At 30.9% G+C, this 18,615-nt stretch overlaps 1 protein-coding gene across 4 annotated transcripts in view; it reads right to left on the bottom strand.

Annotated features, from left to right (window-relative positions):
- LOC118192786 (coiled-coil domain-containing protein R3HCC1L) overlaps positions 1-18,615 on the bottom strand; it is a 79,598-nt gene that overhangs the window by 15,925 nt on the left and 45,058 nt on the right. For 3 of the 4 annotated variants that reach the window (XM_035363816.2, XM_035363804.2, XM_035363823.2), the window contains 5 exons: positions 14,844-15,513; positions 13,170-13,257; positions 8,543-8,624; positions 6,339-6,409; positions 120-215 (listed from right to left, as the gene is read on the bottom strand). In XM_035363816.2, coding sequence (XP_035219707.2) covers positions 120-215; positions 6,339-6,409; positions 8,543-8,624; positions 13,170-13,257; positions 14,844-15,513 — 1,007 coding nt within the window. The remainder of the gene's footprint in view (positions 1-119; positions 216-6,338; positions 6,410-8,542; positions 8,625-13,169; positions 13,258-14,843; positions 15,514-18,615) is intronic. The other variant, XM_035363808.2, reaches the window with a different exon arrangement.

Raw genomic sequence — 18,615 nt, 5'->3', positions numbered from 1 at the left:
CTTCACAATGTTTCATTAGCAATTGAACAAGGAACATTTGAATTATTTTTATTATGCTACACATTTGAATTATTTTTTCAAGAAAATTTTACATCTTGCATAAATAATTTAAAACTTACGGGCACACAGTCTAGCTTTTGTTTTAGATTCACTTGTACCCTCAGAAAGTGGACGGACTTTCACAAATGGATGATTCAACTGTAGGGCTTGATTAGCTTTAAAAATTAAGGCACCATTTTAACATATGACTGCAAGGAATACAAAAACTACAATATAAAATAATCTTCATAACATATGAATACCTTACACCTCTAAATTGAAAATTAACAATACACTCCAAAATTTTATAATATACATTTTACACTTTAAATTAATAATGCTTCTTTGAATAAAATTATATGAACCAAAATATTACTTCATGGAATTGAATCACAACAGCCTCATTTAAGTAATATTATCAAAGATGTTAAAATTCCAAATTAAGGTTACATTTTTTTATAATGTTGTAGTCATAGGAATTACAATATTTATTTTGACTGCTGATACTTCATTACATAGTGCATATAAAAATGCAATTAAATATGTTTATACCATTTTAAAACTTTAACTGGATAAATCCTTATTTTTACATATCCAGACAGCTGTAATTCAATGCCTGAGTTCACCAACTAAAACTGCTGCTGTTATTTGCTGTCTGTGACACTGTAGACAGATATGTCCAATCAACGAAAGACCTGGTGAATGCACCAGCAGTATGTCAACAAAATATCAAACGTTGAGTTTTGTGTACGGTCCATATAGATTAGCACTGTTGCACTTAAACACATGCACATATTAATTTAAGTACTGTTGAAAGTCTTACATCTAAAGTTTTAACTAACTCCATGTTTTAATTATTTTCTTTTTCTAGTGGTTTATCACAGAGTCTCTGAGACACAATGTGCTTAAATTTTCCTTTAGTTTATGTTGTGAAAATATTTCCTTTTGGTTCCTTTGGAAAAGTTTTCCTTTGGATTAAATACATTAAATGTTTACTTTCTCAAATCACACAACAGCTGGTAACATATTTTATTCCATGTTAACATAATTTTTAATGGTATCCTCAGCGGGACAGTGTGAATAATTAGAAATCCAAAGAATTGTGAAGGTCAGCCGAATTAAGTTTTTGTATTCAGAGATGGGTTGTCTTTTGAATGCTCCTACAGCTCAGTGTTCTGCTTTTACTATTGAATATGATATAGATATTTATGTGCTTGAAACTGGATTAATTTTTTTTTTTTTTTTACTTTAAGAGAAGAATATTTGAGACGAACTCACTTAGGTATATTAGCTGTGTAAAATAGAAAGGGAATTTGAAAAAAAGCATGAAATTGTTGAAGATTTTCATAAAAAGGATTTAAGAATTAAATTATACGTTAAGCAAATAAATAGTGAAAAGCACATAAGGATATGGATGATGTTACTTCCATTCACTTAATAATAATCATGCTATAATGACAATAATCATGCTGGCACTGTTTGCAATTCAAGCAGTAGAAAATTCAAATCATCAAAATTGGAATTGCGTAAATTTGGCAGAGATGTTAAAGAACAATTGTAATTCTGGAGTGAATTCAAAAAAATAATAAAGATCCAGTAACTCAGATAAATTTTAATATTTATTGCAAAGTACGGCTGAAAGTTCTCGGTTCTAAGTTATTGAAAGTTTCCCTCTGATGAGAGAAAATTACCCAAAAGCTGTGAAGAGTTTAAAAATTTCATTTTGGTCAGGATGCTTTAGTGCTGTTTTGCTTTATCCCTTAGTTGAACTGTGCATGCTTGGAGATTTTCTTAAAGCTCGGCAAAGGAGCCCAAATATTGACCATTGCAGCCATCCAAAAGATTGGTTTACTATTTTACCAAAATTCTTGAAATCTGAATTTGAGGGTGAAGAGTAGTTACATTTAGTCATAGCTGACAACTTAGGGATGAAATTTAAATTAAAGGGGAAAACTGTAAGAAACCTCATGAAAAATTCCATATGGCTACTAGTTTGTTGATTACAAATTCATGCAAAAAGCTCTGTATTTTTTGTAATGGTAAACATGACTGTTTAAGCTGTTTCAAAGCACAAAAAATGATGTTAGTAGATAAACAGATTTTAAGTAAAAAAGGGATAGTGCTTCAAATGATTTAAGAGTAGGAAATCATTCGGACAAATGTCAAAATTTTGTGAGATGTGCTGCTTGTAACATGACTCACAGTGCAATGATGTGTTCTGAACTGCCTAATAATAAAACAACAGTAGTAAAATCTATCTCCAATAAAGAGGATAAAAACAGAGAAGGTAAGTCAATTAATCTGGCTAATTTTCCTAATTCACCTAAGTTCTATTGCAGACTTTAAAGTATATTTGATTGGAAAAGTTTTTTCTTTATGCATTAGGTCATTATTTGACTCTGGATCTCAAAAATTATATAGCAGAAAGAGAGCTGCATCTATTCTAAAATTACATTCACTCTTCAGAGGAGTTGGAATCACTGAAAAACTATATAATATATATAAAACTAAGCTAGAAGTCATTCTGCATTTTTGATCTTCTTGACCAAGATGGCGTGTGATACTCTTCCATAAGCAAGAAATGGACCTTGGATAGATGAATTAAAATCTATGAACATTGCAATTACCAACAACGATGATAGCAAGTGATCGAATGAAGTTCTAACTAGCGCTGACGTGGCGGGGAGACTCTTCACTGGGAAAGCATCATTCTCAGAAAGAAAAAAAAAAAACTCCCCTCATCTCTTTTACAGTTTCTTAGTGGCATTACAGATGACATAATTATTTCCATGTCCTGTTGCACCATCTGTCCGAAAAGTTTCAAGACAGAATTTTTTCCCGGCATATAGGCAAGTCAGTACAGCGGCCAGCACAACTGAGTTCAAATCCTGGCAAAGTCATTGTTGATTTTTTGTGCTTCCTGCTTTAAAATAAATCTAATGACTCTTTAGTATACTTTTAATTCTACGAGCACTTTCCAGTCCTCCAAACAGATTACATGGAGTATCAATTTTTGTAGATTCTATGCTTTGTTGTCCAAGTTTTCTATAACAATTTTTCTGTTACAATATTAATCTCTTTGAAAACTACATGATATAAACCTAAAAATATCTTACGTCGTAAAACAATGCATTTGCTAGATTAGAAACATTTGCAATATACACATGCAAAATTTCTTCACCCTTCATTGGAAATTTACATAGTATGTAAACACATATTTGACAGAAATAACTTCTAACATGTAAATAAAATTTCAAGCCTCTATTAACAAATTAACTTTTCTTTTTGTTTGTTTCTTTGATTCCCTCCCCCCTTTTACTCTTAACTCACATGATACAACGAATCAAAAGACAATACAAAGGCTGGTTTGATTGACAAACTTTCACAAAATGTCTTTAAAGAAATAACTAAACATTGAATGCAAAACATGAATTAAAGGAATTTTTTGCTACAGAACTGTCAGGAACTTGGAATTATGGTAAAATGGAACTATTAAGATAGCCAAATATTTTATGGTCCGAAGACAAAAATATTAATAATCGCTCTTCACATAATACACTTACAGTAGCCTGCAAATGTTTCCTTTGCCAAGCTTTGATTTTTATTTTGGAAGACCTATGTGTCAACTTTACGCTTACTTTTTGTTTTACAACTTTCAATAGCCTTTTACTTTATATCTAGAAACACTGCTTCTACCTTAAAATATGGAATCCATTGGTCCATTCTAGGTCACCATTTCTCTAAACATAAGCAATGTATACATTCATGTATCAAAATTCTGATTTTGGTGTTGTGCATCTGTTTAAATTGTTTCAATTTCTCTGTCCTTTTAGAATTCTGTTCCAGACTGCAGATCTGCCAACCTTGAAATACAAAAAAAACCAGGTGGTTCTAACGCATACATGGAGTTTTGATGTTGCACTGTGAGGCTACTTCCAAAGAACCCTAGTGTGACTTACATTCACTTTATAATGCCTGATTTAGAGTAGAGCACTATTTATGATCCTGACATAAAATATATTATGATTATTATGTGTAATCATTATATTTCTTGCTCATTAATTTATGTTTCACCATATGTTAATTTTAAATGATTAAGTGTTTAACAGAAAAGTCATGCTACTACCCTAACTCCTAGTTACACATTTACATTTATAATTATGAATAACCATTTTATTTATAAAAATATGAAAACCTAAAAATGAATAATTAAAAAAAGGCTGAATCTATCTTTTGCAGTATTTCTGAGTACAAAAATAATTCATAATTTTCAGCTGATGTGATGAAGATTGCAGGGAAATTTTATCCATATTTTCACTAAAAAACTTGACTCCATCATTTTGAATTATTAAAACCTTATTAAAGACATGCATCTCAACTTCAGCACTTGCTGCGACAGGAAGTATAATTTTTGCATGTTACTTTTTTATAACAAGTTGACTGCCCAACATGAGATAACTCGTATTAGCGCTCTTCTTCAGGACGCCCAATACGAGTTATCTCATAGTTTCTTGACCTGCCACTTTTGCGGCGCTATGAGTTACTTACTTGCTTCTGCAAAGAGCTTTGTCTAACAAAAGCAGACTACGAGATGACTTGTAGGACCCTTTTTTTCTACCAAAAAAAAAAAAAAAAAAAAAAAAAATCTGTAAACTTTTTAATGATTGTTATTTACTTTAATGACTTTCTAACATGAATCATAATTAGTATTTTTAATAATATATGATTAAATCAATTTGGCTTCTTGGACTGGAATCCGAAAAGTGCTGTGGCAGTCAGTGTGTTAATCATTTTTTACCAGTTCCAAAAGACAAATTTTTGACATCAGCATTTCTCATTTTACTTCATGTGTAACACATCATTTGCATGTTAAAAAAATTGCAGGCAGTGAAATACTATTTTTTCTAGCCACTTAACAACAGGCAAAACATCATTTTCATAATCTTCTTCACTGTTTGCTAAATCACCATATAGAAACAAATTTCCAAATTTTTGCCATAAGCAAAAATTATTCATTCTTGATTTCTCCATATGATACCAACTGCAGATTTGTGTATATTGTATTCCTGGCAGCTATTGATTTGGCTTCATCCATTATTACTTTTTTTTTAATGTTCACCTTATCTTTCATGCAAACACTTACTTTATATTTACAGCTCACTAAATGAAAGAATCTTTTAGACAGGAAAGTTTCACCAGTGTAGAGTGAAGACAGATCAAAGAATATGTAAGTTCTGCTCTTCTGGAAAGGATTAAAAAAAAGAAATAATTTTCCCACTAATGACTTATCCAATGTATAAAGAGAGTACACATTTTCCCGAAGATATGGAAAGCAAACTTAAAATACCTTATTACAAGCATCATGAATCTTGCAAAAATCTAAAGAATAAACTCAGATGGCACTTACAATACTGAAACAAAATAAACTGATAAAAATAAAAAAAATTCTATTCCCTAATACACAAATTACATAGCCCCCAAGCCCACAAAATCACTAATTCTTTGTGGAACAGTGAAATTTCAAAATTTCCATTATGGCATCAGTCTTGAACAAAGCTCTACCTGACAGCTTAAGAATTTAAATGGAGTCAGAAAACCTATTCAAATGTATTGACCCAATGGTCATGTATGCTATATGGTGTCATAAGATACACTTCCTGTGTGCCCTGGTTCTCTAAGAACTGTGTGTTACACCTGCCTAGCTTAACCTTAGTTTAGAACACAGAGAAAAATGAAAGCAAAGCTAAAATAATAGTTATGTAAAGCTATGTTCCATAGATGATTTTAAGGCTTAGTACTTTGTTAATTAAAATTTGCACAAATTCTGAAAAAGAAATAAATAAAAAATAATAACAAAGAACTTCAGCTGAACATATTGTAATGCTTATAATATCAGATTTTCACACAACTGGAGGCTTGCTGTAAATCTATAAAATAAGTATATATTGGCTAGGACCAAAATGTTTGCTCATTATAAGTCAAATTCCCTGTAACAGAATTTAACTATATTTCATATTCTTTAGTGGATATTCTAAGGAAATGTTATATTTTGAACTTCTGAATAGGAAATAAATATTTTAAACGGGAAAGTTTACTCTGGGATTTAACTGCAATATGTTAGCATATGAATTAAAAACATATTATATACACTGTCAACAGTAGTTGCACATTTTAACATAAATATAAAAATTCACACATTTACATATGTAATCAAACTTTATAATAATTACAGTTTGTACCCTTCTAACAACTAAAAGTTTCTCATAATTAGTTAAAAAAATTACAAATTAGTTTATTACCCAACGAAGGACTTGAAAATACTGCAAGTGCATGGCAGTCATCTACCCACTTAATAGTATAACTTGTCTTTCTAGAAAAATAAAGAAGTAATATTAAAATTCTTTGAAATTTATCATTAGAGTTTATACTTTTATTTTATACTTATTATCCTTTAAATTTATCATCCTACAGACTCCAAATGAAAATTAATTCTCCTCATTTCATTTTTTTTAAATAAAATAAACTTTTATTTAAAACTCAAAACATGTAAATCAAGTACAAATCAAAACAAGTAAATATCAGGAGAAAATTTATCCTAGAGTTAAATAGTAACATGAGACTAAATAATTCTCTTTACTAAATTCATTTACAATTTTATATTGCATGTAAAACAAAAGGGAGACATCCTTGATTAATTTATTAACATAATGGCTTATACGTTTGAAGATGCAATTTGATTATTAGATTTCATTACTTGAGTGACCATACTATAATTATTTGTGATTCTAGATGAATTTTGTAAAGAGATTTAACCTCTTGTTCAAATTAAATTACATGATAATTTTGCTCTTTTCAGTTTAATACGTTTTTTATGAATTTTAAATAAAAGTTTTTTTTTTATATAAAAATGCTATTTATTTATTTTCTTCCTATTTTGTCTGAATTACACATTCTTAATCAAATTATTCAATTGAAAAACTGTTTTCCAACAATGAGTAAGAGCCAGAGCTTTTACTTTCAACTTTTATTTACAAAATATATTATTTCTAAATTTACATTAAAATTTATGCATATAATCTGTGATTCAAAAATTCATTCATTTTACACTATCTTGGATGGTATACTTGCATTCTCTATATTTCCCTCAATATACATCATACATATGATATATGTATAAATTTTATATAAATTCCTACTTTTTTTTCATTCATTTTACATATCTTGGATGGTGTACTTGCATTCTCTGTATTTCCCTCTATACATATTTAAAAAAATGTAATTCTATGTTTTCCCCCCTCATTCAACTTTGGGCTACCCAGATCTTGAATTTTAAGTTCTTGTGCCTTTAGAGTGCTAACAACAATGCATTCTTGAACTTTTTCTTAGATAAATTACCACATTTGGCATGCAAATTGTCTAATAAGTTGCACATGCCAGTTTGATGGCTCACTGCACAAATGGCTAGTTTAAAAACTAATTCTAGAAAGTTCCCTAATTAGTATTATTTTTTAATCATTCTAGTTTTAAAAGAGAATGAAGAGCAAGTCTGCTTCATAACCTGTGAAAATTTTAAATCTTTATAAGATACAATTCTGGATATTATTAGAACCATAAAGAAATATATTTCATTATAAAATTAAGGAAATGAGCTTTCAAAATGAAATGCTGAAAAAAATGTACACAGTACAGAGTCAGAGATCTGAAATCATCATGGCATCTGCGATTCTGATTTCCAAAGTTTCTCGATTTTAGATCAGTTTAAAATCTAGTAAGATTACATGTAGACATGGGAGCACTGTGGCTTCACTCATTGTTTAGTTAAGACAATGATACCCCCTTTCAAAACTACTCAAGGGCTGAAAATATGATCCTGCCCAACATCAGTACAATGTCAATATCATAAGTATTTAGCTAGCTTAGAAATAATATCAATTTTACACCTGAATAAATTATGTGAACTTAAACCAAAGATGAAAATTTACTTACTGAAACATGGAAAATGCTGGCATTAAATCTTGAGTATTAAATTCAACAGGGCAACAAATACTCAGCCCTAACAAACTTTCTATTAAGTGAGACATACTTTAAATAAGGAATGAATGTGTAATGTAACAAATGTGTCTTTTCAGAAAGAAATATATTTCATTATAAAATTAAGGAAATGAGCTTTCAAAATGAAACGCTGAAAAAAATGTACACAGTACAGAGTCAGAGATCTGAAATCATCATGGCATCTGCGATTCTGATTTCCAAAGTTTCTCGATTTTAGATCAGTTTAAAATCTAGTAAGATTACATGTAGACATGGGAGAATTGTGGCTTCACTCATCGTTTAGTTAAGACAATGATACCCCCTCTCAAAACTACTCAAGAGCTGAAAATATGATCCTGCCCAACATCAGTACAATGTCAATGTCATAAGTATTTAGCTAGCTTAGAAATAATATCAATTTTACACCTGAATAAATTCTGTGAACTTAAACTAAAGATGAAAATTTACTTACTGAAACATGGAAAATGCTGACATTAAATCTTGAGTATTAAATTCAACAGGGAAACCAAACAATTCAATAACATTTTCAAACCCTTAAAAAAAAAAAAAAAAAAAAGAAAAAGAAAAAAGAAAAAGAAAAATTTTATTGCAAAAAATATATCTTTTTTACTTTTTGTAAGCAAAATTAACCCTATAAACATGTGATTCAACATAAATTAAAATTATTGAATGGTATCTAATCTATACTCAGCCCTAACAAACTTTCTATTATACTTTAAATAAGGAATGAATGTGTAATGTAACAAATGTGTCTTTTCAGTATTACAACCTAAGTGTACATGCCAAAGCCACTGCTTAGTAACTTCTTATACATTACTCTCAGTGTCAAGTAATTCTCCACAGATATCAGGAAAACACTCAGATGCCAAAGGTTTGGCTTAAATCAAAACACATTGCCAAAGTGTTCAAAATGAAATGCTATTTCTCAATCCAAAGCACTTTTATTAAGTTCGAGGTACAATGAAGAATGCTTTTCTAGAGGTGGCTAATCTAAAATACCTGCATACCTGTTCTAGATATAACTTTATGCCCTTAATCGAGAAACATGTTTGTGATATTGGATTTTATGGGCCAATGAGAAAGGACAGTCTTTCCATAAATTAGCAAAAAGAAAGGACAAAGCAAGGTAAAAAATGATCAAATTAGTTGCTTCATATATGACACATGCACTTCAATTACAGATGAACCCATGTTTAAACTGCTTCAAATCAGTAATATGCAGGCCATCTGATAGGTACCATTTTGAAGACTGAATCAGAAGTACCAGATTCTATCTAGTGATTGACATAATGCTTTGGGAAAGCTTCCTCATAAAAAGGACTTGTGCTGCACAACCAGTAAAGTGGTTTATGATGCCGACCACCATACCAATGGACCTAGGTTTAAACTGAAGACAAGACATGGATGTTTGAAAGCACATAATGTCTGTGTAGCAGGGGGCACTTAAAATACATAGTTAGCCAAAAGTCCTCTTGAGGTTAGTGGGAGACCTTCGGCTTTTTACTGTAGCAGTTTCCATGTCGGCTCTTTTGCCGACAGGACAATCCATCTGCAGCTAATTTGTCGTGGACCATTTCACCATCAAGTAGAAATGAAATATAAAATATGTAACAAAAGTTGCTTGTAATAATATATAATTGCTTACAAATATGGGATATTAAGAAATTACACAGTTAGAAAATTATGTCAGTATCAAACAGAACAAATTTATCACATTTCATAATTATGGGCTAAATCTCTTATATAACAGAAGTTATTAATATCATTTCTAAAATTATGCAGATATAATATTTACACGACTCATGAAAATTTCTCGAAATTTTAATCAGCTAGTTCAGAGAAATCACTCATGCAAGCAGGAAATTCACATTTTTATGAAATCTTAATTGAAAACACAATTACTTTGGAATCTTGTTGCCACATTACTCTCATAAAATTAATAAATATAAAGATAAATATACTAATAAATTAAGTTTTATGTCATGCATAACGATATATTATATAAAATTATACACAAAAATACTTTATATATTACTCAAAAGCTTTTAATGTGAGAAATTTGCTGAAATGTAAACGTTAACAAACCATCTGGTTCTTTAAATGACAAAAACTTAAAAAGATATTTTACTATAAATTAGGTTGTCGAGAAAATTTTTGCACATGATTCGTTTTAAAATATAGTCAAATACCAAAAATCCACAGACTCCTGAAATCTCCGTTGTCTCTCAAAATATAAAATTCAATTTATAAGTTCTGAAAACTGCGACATGGAAAACGAAATACCAAAGAAAAAACACCACCAAATAATTACACTGAAAAGCAAAATTAATATCTCTTACTCAACTTTTCTCTAAACCATAATGCATTCATTATTTTAAAACAATCACCATACCCAAATTGAATGACTAGCTATGGAAGTCTTCATACTTACATGCCAGTGTTTTAAGACTATGTTTTTTTTTTTTTTTTTAAGGGTTATGTTGATTATCCCTTAATTCAATTCAACACCAAAATGACTTAAACAATTATCTTATTCATTACAAATGCGCCTGATCCAACCAATTCAGTTCACATTTCAAACTGAATCTCAATATTACTTTTTTTCCTTTGACATTCTACCTGACTAGAAACATTAAAAAAATGGCTTCTTTCTTAATTTTATGTATTTTTTGGCTCATTAGCTCTGTTCTCCACAATCTTCTATAGCTCAGAAATCCAAAAATTTGAAAGCAGCTGTTACTGAGAAAAGGTTATCACTTTCTGGTACAAATAAAGCATTCAATAAGCTTTTTTTCAGATCATGTTATCACCAAATTTCCTCTTTCTTCCAAGACATATTTCTCTGTTATTAACATTTTAACTGTCAAGTTATTTTAATGATTTGGGTACATAAATTGTCAATTTTTTTTAATTCCAAAAATGAAAATGAAATGTTTGCCTCTCAATCAAAAAAAAAAAAAAAAAAAAAAAAAAAAAAAAAAAACATACTCTTTGAATTTTAACCTCTATCCTTTAAACCTTCAGTAAAGTGCTGCCATCTGTTGAATTGAAGCTGAAATAAACTTCTCACGATACATATTCGGGTATAACAATACTATGCACTCAAAAAACAAACAAACAAAAAAAAAAAAAAAAAAAAAAAAAAAATTAGCCCGAGTAATATTCGGGCATGACAGTTTGGAATACCAGTGCTGTCCCCGAGATTATTTCGAGCATGACAGTTAAAAAGTTAATATATTCTTTCAGTCATTTTAAAGGTTTATTTCAGACTTTAATCCCTAGGAATCCCTATATATTCCTTGTCAATGTGACTTAACATATATTATCCAAACCGAAACAGCATTAACATTTCTTTCTGAAAAACAAAGGATGAAGAAGAAGCAGTAACTATATCTATATCATACATTATTAAAAAAAAATGTTTGCCTACTCAACCTTTTAATTTTAGTCTCTAAAAAAAAATTGTATAAAGGGCTCCTTTAGTTGGCAACTCTAGATTACCATCTGAAACGTTCCTCAATCATAAAATCCTGTAAATGATTTCAATTACAATTCAGTTTCTTCCTAAAAGACATAACTTGTAATTTTGATTCTTTTCATCTTTATTTTGCTTGATAGACTGTGCTATGATTTTTTTTCTTCTTATTTTTAGTTAGTTACTTATTTTTGTTTAACTTAAAGCATGTGTTCTGCTGTCCAAAATTAAAGTTACCAACAATATTTCTTACAATAATTCAAAACAGCTACCACCAATATGTTATAAATTGCTGCCGTATACAATTTGAGAAATGGTAAATGTAATGTAAGCATCTAGTGGTTACTTAAAAGCTATATTTTTTAAGAGAATATAAAAGGTGATTGGTTTTCTGAATCAATGAAGCATCTACAGAACTGCGTTTCTTGCAATAAAGCTCAGAAGACTGTATCACTTGAGTTAACACTTTGGCGGTTGTGAGATTAAGCAATTCTTTTTTCCCAGATGTGCATAATAGCTGTCAGTTGTAAATATGTAATGGGAGGTGGTTTGATTGCAACCACTGTGTTGCATTGTTGCATAACTGGAATGCAAGCTGAGCTTGTTGATAACCATCAAAATTCTTGCAATCATTTAGATGATGGATTGGCATAAAGAGTAACCAGAAAGTTTGGAGATAGTCAGTCTCAAGTGGAAGTCATTTAGTGGTTACAAGTATCTCGAATGGTGTCAACCAGATTATGGCAAACTATGGGTACATTAATCAGGAGGCCTGGCCAAACCAATCATGGAACAACAGTTTCCATGCAAACTTCACATAGACACCTAGCAGAGAAATCCCCGTAAGGCATTTGCTGTATGGTACAGCTAGTAAAGTTACAGAAAAGTGGTAGGAATGATTATTATGAGAATAATTGATTACACAGATGAGTGGTAGGAATGATTATTATGAGAATAATTGATTATACAGATGAGTGGTAGGAATGATTATTATGAGAATAATTGATTATACAGATGAGTGGTAGGAATGATTATTATGAGAATTAGCTTTTAACCAATATAATAATCCTACACAGCATGTTTGGGGTGCTCTAGAATAAAAGTTATTGCATGACACTAAAATTCTTCCTTTTAAAAGAAAATGTTACCACAAGCTATGATAAATCACAGTTTAAGAGACACAGCTGTGCAGAATGCTCACACTTCTTTTAGCCAAACCATTCTGGAAATACAGGATGTTTTGGCTGTTTGGAAATTTATTTACATGAAGAAAAACATTTACTTCACTTATATAGTTAGGCTATTATGACAGCACTTTATAAGTGGCACAAAATTTCATCACCAAAACTAATTACTTTTCTAGATACCAAGTTTTGTATTTGTAACCCTTAATTTTGGACATTAGCATATTTCTGGCCTACAGCACAGCTCCTTGAAAAACAATGACTCTATGCCACTCTCTGTGAAAATACACACAGATTTCTTTAAAGCCAATATCAATCAAATCAATTCTGCCTTAAATTTCAGATAGGCATGCTCTTTTGTACAAGACTGAAATATGACAAAATCTTATCATAAAAGATATTTGACTCACAAGCTTTACCTTCAGATATATCTTCTGAATATGTTTTCCATTCTGAGTAACTACATCTGGCTGCATGCATCTCCAAATGTCCAGTAACCACACGTAGCTGCAAAAGAATGATTATTTGGCATTAACTCCAAAAATAAAATAAATGCCCATATATAATTGCCATTAAATTTATTTGCTGAAAGTTATGAAAACTGAAATTTGGTTTGTTTTACACATAGAAAGTGTGACAGAAATTCACGTATTAAGCAGTCATGAAGTACCAGAATTCTACTGTATTTTTTAACTTGGTTGATGTAAAACCGTATAAGCAAAAAAAGTAAAATAAATAAACAAATTTAATTGGTTGCAGTCTAGTAAACAAGTATTTGATACAGAAAAACCAAATTATCCATATTTTTTCTACAGTCGAATGGTCAATGGTGCCACTAATTTTTTAGTGCTTGAAGGTTTATAGCATAAAACCGATGGTGCCTGCCACTAATTTTTAGTGCTTGAATGTTTATAACATAAAACTTCTTCAAATAATACATTATATATATAACATACCATTAACCTGCTTTAGGCCAGTTCTAGCTCTAACTGATATTTACATACTATTGTTGCATTCTGTGCAGGTTTGTAGATTTGGAATGATTGATGACAACACGTGATGAAGAATAAAAACAAAATTTATTAGCCAGTATTACTCAGGACAGCTCCAAAAACACGTTTACAGTCATCAAAAAACTACAACAAACACGCTGAAACAATCAGGCTATAATGGTGAAGACAGCTTCACGGCAAAGCACTAGAGTACAGCTCCCAACTTGGTTTGATCATTCTCAAAACTCAACACTCTCTCGAGACTCTCCACGCTACAACTCACGATGCAGTCGATAGCCTCAACGATGTACTAACTCGTGATACACTCAACACTAAACTGACGATCAATTCAATACTCTATGATACACTCCCTACTCCATGTACCAGTAGGGTTTATACAGCTTTTTGACTGCCTTCAAGAATAGTCTGAGCCAAACCGGTAAGAAATCATTCTAGAAGGTTCTCTGTCTATGGCAAATCACCAAATAGACAATTTCATGCCAAATATGGCAACCACGCCTTCTCTAGCCATTTTTCGGCAACCTTAAACCCACCTTGCAGGGAAACTATCTTTGTGCAGGTGGACATTTCAAAACAATATTATATTATGTTTCACAACAGTGATCAGTTTAAAAAAATGTTTAAATAAAAATTACACTGCATAAAAATATCTGAAGAGCTTGAGCTAACAAAATTATAACAGCTACACTACATACTATTTTTAAAACAAGTTTTAGTTGACAGTTTAAATTTCTATTAGTACAATGAAAAATTTACATGTAACTGATATGGTTGGGCACTATAAACCCATAAATAAAATCTTTATAGCAATTACTTTTAAAATACATAATCATTTAATAATAAAAATTATTTAACTTTAAAGTAAAATAAAACCCCATAACTTCACTGAAAAAGATGAAGATAATTAAATAAAAAAATTTCAAACATGATGCTCAGGTCATGTACTACACTATGAAAATTAAGATATGGGAGAATACACCAGTTTTCATATAAAAATGATTTCATACACATTCCATTTTACAATTTTAGGTAGTGGTCAAATTATCACACACTATACATTATTATAATTAAAGAACTCACGCTCTCTATTACTTCTGCATTTAAACAGTCACCACTGTCACTGAACTTTGTCTCCCAAGAATCTTCATTTTCAGCATAAAATCCCTCAGAATGTGATTTTTGATCATATGCTCCAGGCATTTCTATTCGAACAAATGTTTGATTGTCTGAAGGAAGACAGGATCTTTCTGAATAATTTTTTGCTCCATCGCCTGATAAACTATCAAAGTTATTCTGTTCAATGTTTATTTTATTTACATCATTTTGTATGACTTCTTTGTGTTCTAAAAGAACATTACTGCTGGACTCAAACTCCTTAGAGCTACCTAGTTCACTAGAAGTTGCACTACTAGAATAAGAAATAACTGCCTGCTTTTGCTGACCTTCTGAATAATTATTTGTAGTGCAGCTCTTTTGGTTATCTAAGCTTTCAAAATCATTACTAGATAACTCAGTTTTTAATACAAGATCATTTTGGACAGGATTACTACGTACAGTTACACTGTACATGTCATCTTTAGTCCTTTTTGAAACTGATTTTGTTTTTGATAGCTTCCCATTCAAAACTTTGTTTTGTGAAGTGCATTCATTCAGATGATTAAGCTTGTTTTCATTGCATGATGCTTTAGTCTGAAGTCCTCGTAAAGCTCGAGGCACATACAGTGGCTTATCTGGCCTCTTCTGCTTCTCCCTGGAAAAGAAACATGCATATATATATATATATACACACACAATGCACTAAATTTTATGTAGTATAAACATATATACAGAAAATACAATCAAATTTTTCGAAGATATATTAAATCTACAAGATTAAATCACATACACACCAGAAAAGAAAAAACGAAAATCTGAAAGGATTTAGATTTTAATATTGCACCAGAAGACTTGTTAAAGTTTTTTTATGCTCTCACTGAGCACTGCAGGTTAATAATCCACTCTTGGACTTGCTCCTGCTAACACATTTTTTCTGCCTTTTTAGCTTTTCTATTAAGCACTGCTTGTCTTTACATTATGCTATGTCAAATTTAAGAGCAAAATCATAATACAGTACAAAGTCGGAAATCCGGACGTCCATTATCCGGAATGATCTAAAATCTGGACCTCAAAGCCACGAACTTTTTTTTTAATGCTTTATGCATGTGCATTTGATTTTTCCTTCCATAATAAACCACGTGGAGATTTTCACTTAAAAATTCCGATTCTTAATTTCACTTAAGCACTAAATAAAATACCTCATTATGGAAAAACAATCATGTAAGCATAAATTGTGATATTGATAATTTGGCTTCGTAGCTGAGGATCTGCTTGGCCATCTCAAACATTCCATTCACTGCTGTTATACTGGGCCTAGCCTGCATGAATTTGCAGGTTTTTGCCAGTTGTCTTCATATATGGCATCCTGGAAGTAAATATATCTATAAAGGTGTCACAGAGACAAGATGTGAATAATAAAAAGAAAGTTGGCACATTGCCACTGTAAAATTTTACATTGTAGGGTGGTGCAACATACTATTCAAGTACAAGATGAGTTTACATACATTAACGATACTAAATTTAATTTTAAATAGCAAAAAACATAGTTCCTCAGATGAAAGTTCCAATTAATGAGTCTTTAATAAATATAAGCTATACAATATTTACATAAGAGAATCAAAGTCCATTTGGAGAGCCTCGTCACATGACGGCAGAGAGTCCATGCCGTTGGCTATGGGCTGAAATCTTGAATAATTAAAATTTAAGATGTAAAAATGAGAAAATGTATTTTTTCGAAGGATAAAAGTGTCCTAGTTAGTATATATAGCAAAAATTTCAATGAAAAAATGTCCATTAAACAAAAATTGGAATTGCTGCAAAAAATGGATAAAGGCATATCTGAGAAGTATGGCATTGGAAAGTCAACTGTATATGACACAAGAAAAAAGGAACTTTTTGAATTTTTTGTGGAAGCAACTTAATCAACTTAAATTGAAAGAAATGTTTAATAAAGTAAAGAAATAAATATTTTTTTTGTAAATTTTGATACCCTTTATATTGTAATTGTTTTTTTATTTCATAAATTACGATTTCATATTTTTAATTCTATAATTTCTGCATGTCATCTTACCAGATTTAAATTGATAATATAATATCCGGTGAAATCCCAAATCCAGAATCACCAAAGTCCCGACGAATCTGGATTTCGGACTTTGTACTGTATATTTAAAAACAGTATATTTTTTAAATTCCTGCCTGAATACCAAATGTTTTATTCCACTGCCGAATCCAGAGGGTCGAGATTAATGTGGTGGTGTTGTGGCAACATCTCAAAAGGACTGTCTCAGGTTGGCACAACATCCTACTGCCATGGAATCAGAAGATAAAAGATATGGATAAAATAAAGCATGAGGCATCAGTCCCAGAAGATGTTTGAACATCACGCATTTGGAAGTAATGGAATTTCAATTGGATACTACACTCAGCTACCTTTAAGGAGTTCTGTGACAGCTGTGTGGCATGGTACAAAGTCCGTAATCTGGACTCGTCGGGACTTCGGAGATTTCGGATTATAGATCATCAATTTAAATCTGGTAAGATGGCATGCAGAAATTATACAATTAAAAATATGAAACTGTAATTTATGAAATAAAGAGCAATTATGATCTAATGGGTATCAAAATTTACACACACACACACACACACAAAAAAAAGCTTAATATTTATTTGTTTACTTTATTAAACATTTCTTTCAATGTAAGTTGTTAAGTTGCTTAGTTTTTTGTGCTAATACTTTCTCTTTAATTCTATAAACAGACATAATTTCTTATTCAGTTACAAAGTTCCACTGTTCAAGTCCTGTGAATACCGACTAACCTGTCAATCGAAATTTTTTCATTTTCAATAACCTCTCTCTGTCCCTTTCTTCACTACCAGAAGCGATGTATGCGCACATGCGTATCGGAAGCGCGCATTCCGGATTACGGACTTCGTACTGTATCAGGATGAAGTTCTACACCTGACATGCAGCAACTGATCCTGATTTCCTATTCATGAATGATAATGCCCATCAGGCCAATATCATTAATAAGCATCCAGAGAATGAGTGCATTTCTGGTATGGAGTATTTCCTATAATCTTAGTCCCAATGTAAATACTTGGGATGCCCTTGGGTGTGCTGTACCTGCCAGCTTGCAGCCTTCAGTCACTCTCAGATGGTTGAAAAATGCCTGTATAGAGGAATGGTCATTGATAGCATTTGCAATGGCTGATGACCAGAAGGCATGCACAACTTCTGTAAAGTTAGTGTGAAGATCAGGGGTGAACACATTCCTCAGGTGCAGGCCCATTTTTTGGCTTAAAGTTTCTTCATACACACTAGGCAGGCCAGGCTGTGCCCAGATTCTAATTATCCTTATTCTAATTTTTGTCTGTTTTTAGCTTCAAACATCTATTTGCTAATGACCCAAATGCGATCTCATCACATAATTTATGAAAATAAAACATTGTTTTCAGCTTTATACAATATACTTTTCTTTTATACATAAACATATTTGCTACAGTTATGTACAATTTGGTGTGAATCAAAGCTTTACTTTTCCATTTTGTACATTTTTACCACTGCATGCTTTACATTTGGAAATCAATGCATGAATGAGAAATTAAATATGGTAAAAGTAAAGCAAAAAAGTCATAAGAGACAAAGACCATGCTTTTATAGGCAATAATAATAATAATAATAATAATAAAAAAAAAAAAATAAAAATAAAAAAAAAAAAAAAAAAAAAAGCAAGAAATGTCAAAAGAATCAGAATGA

This window comes from Stegodyphus dumicola, chromosome X2, assembly GCF_044657685.1.
Source record: "Stegodyphus dumicola isolate Sdum_Otavi_A_Nest chromosome X2, ASM4465768v1".
Lineage (NCBI taxonomy): Eukaryota > Metazoa > Arthropoda > Arachnida > Araneae > Eresidae > Stegodyphus > Stegodyphus dumicola.
Note: the sequence above shows the minus strand (reverse complement) of the source record. Positions and strands in the feature narration are given on the sequence as shown.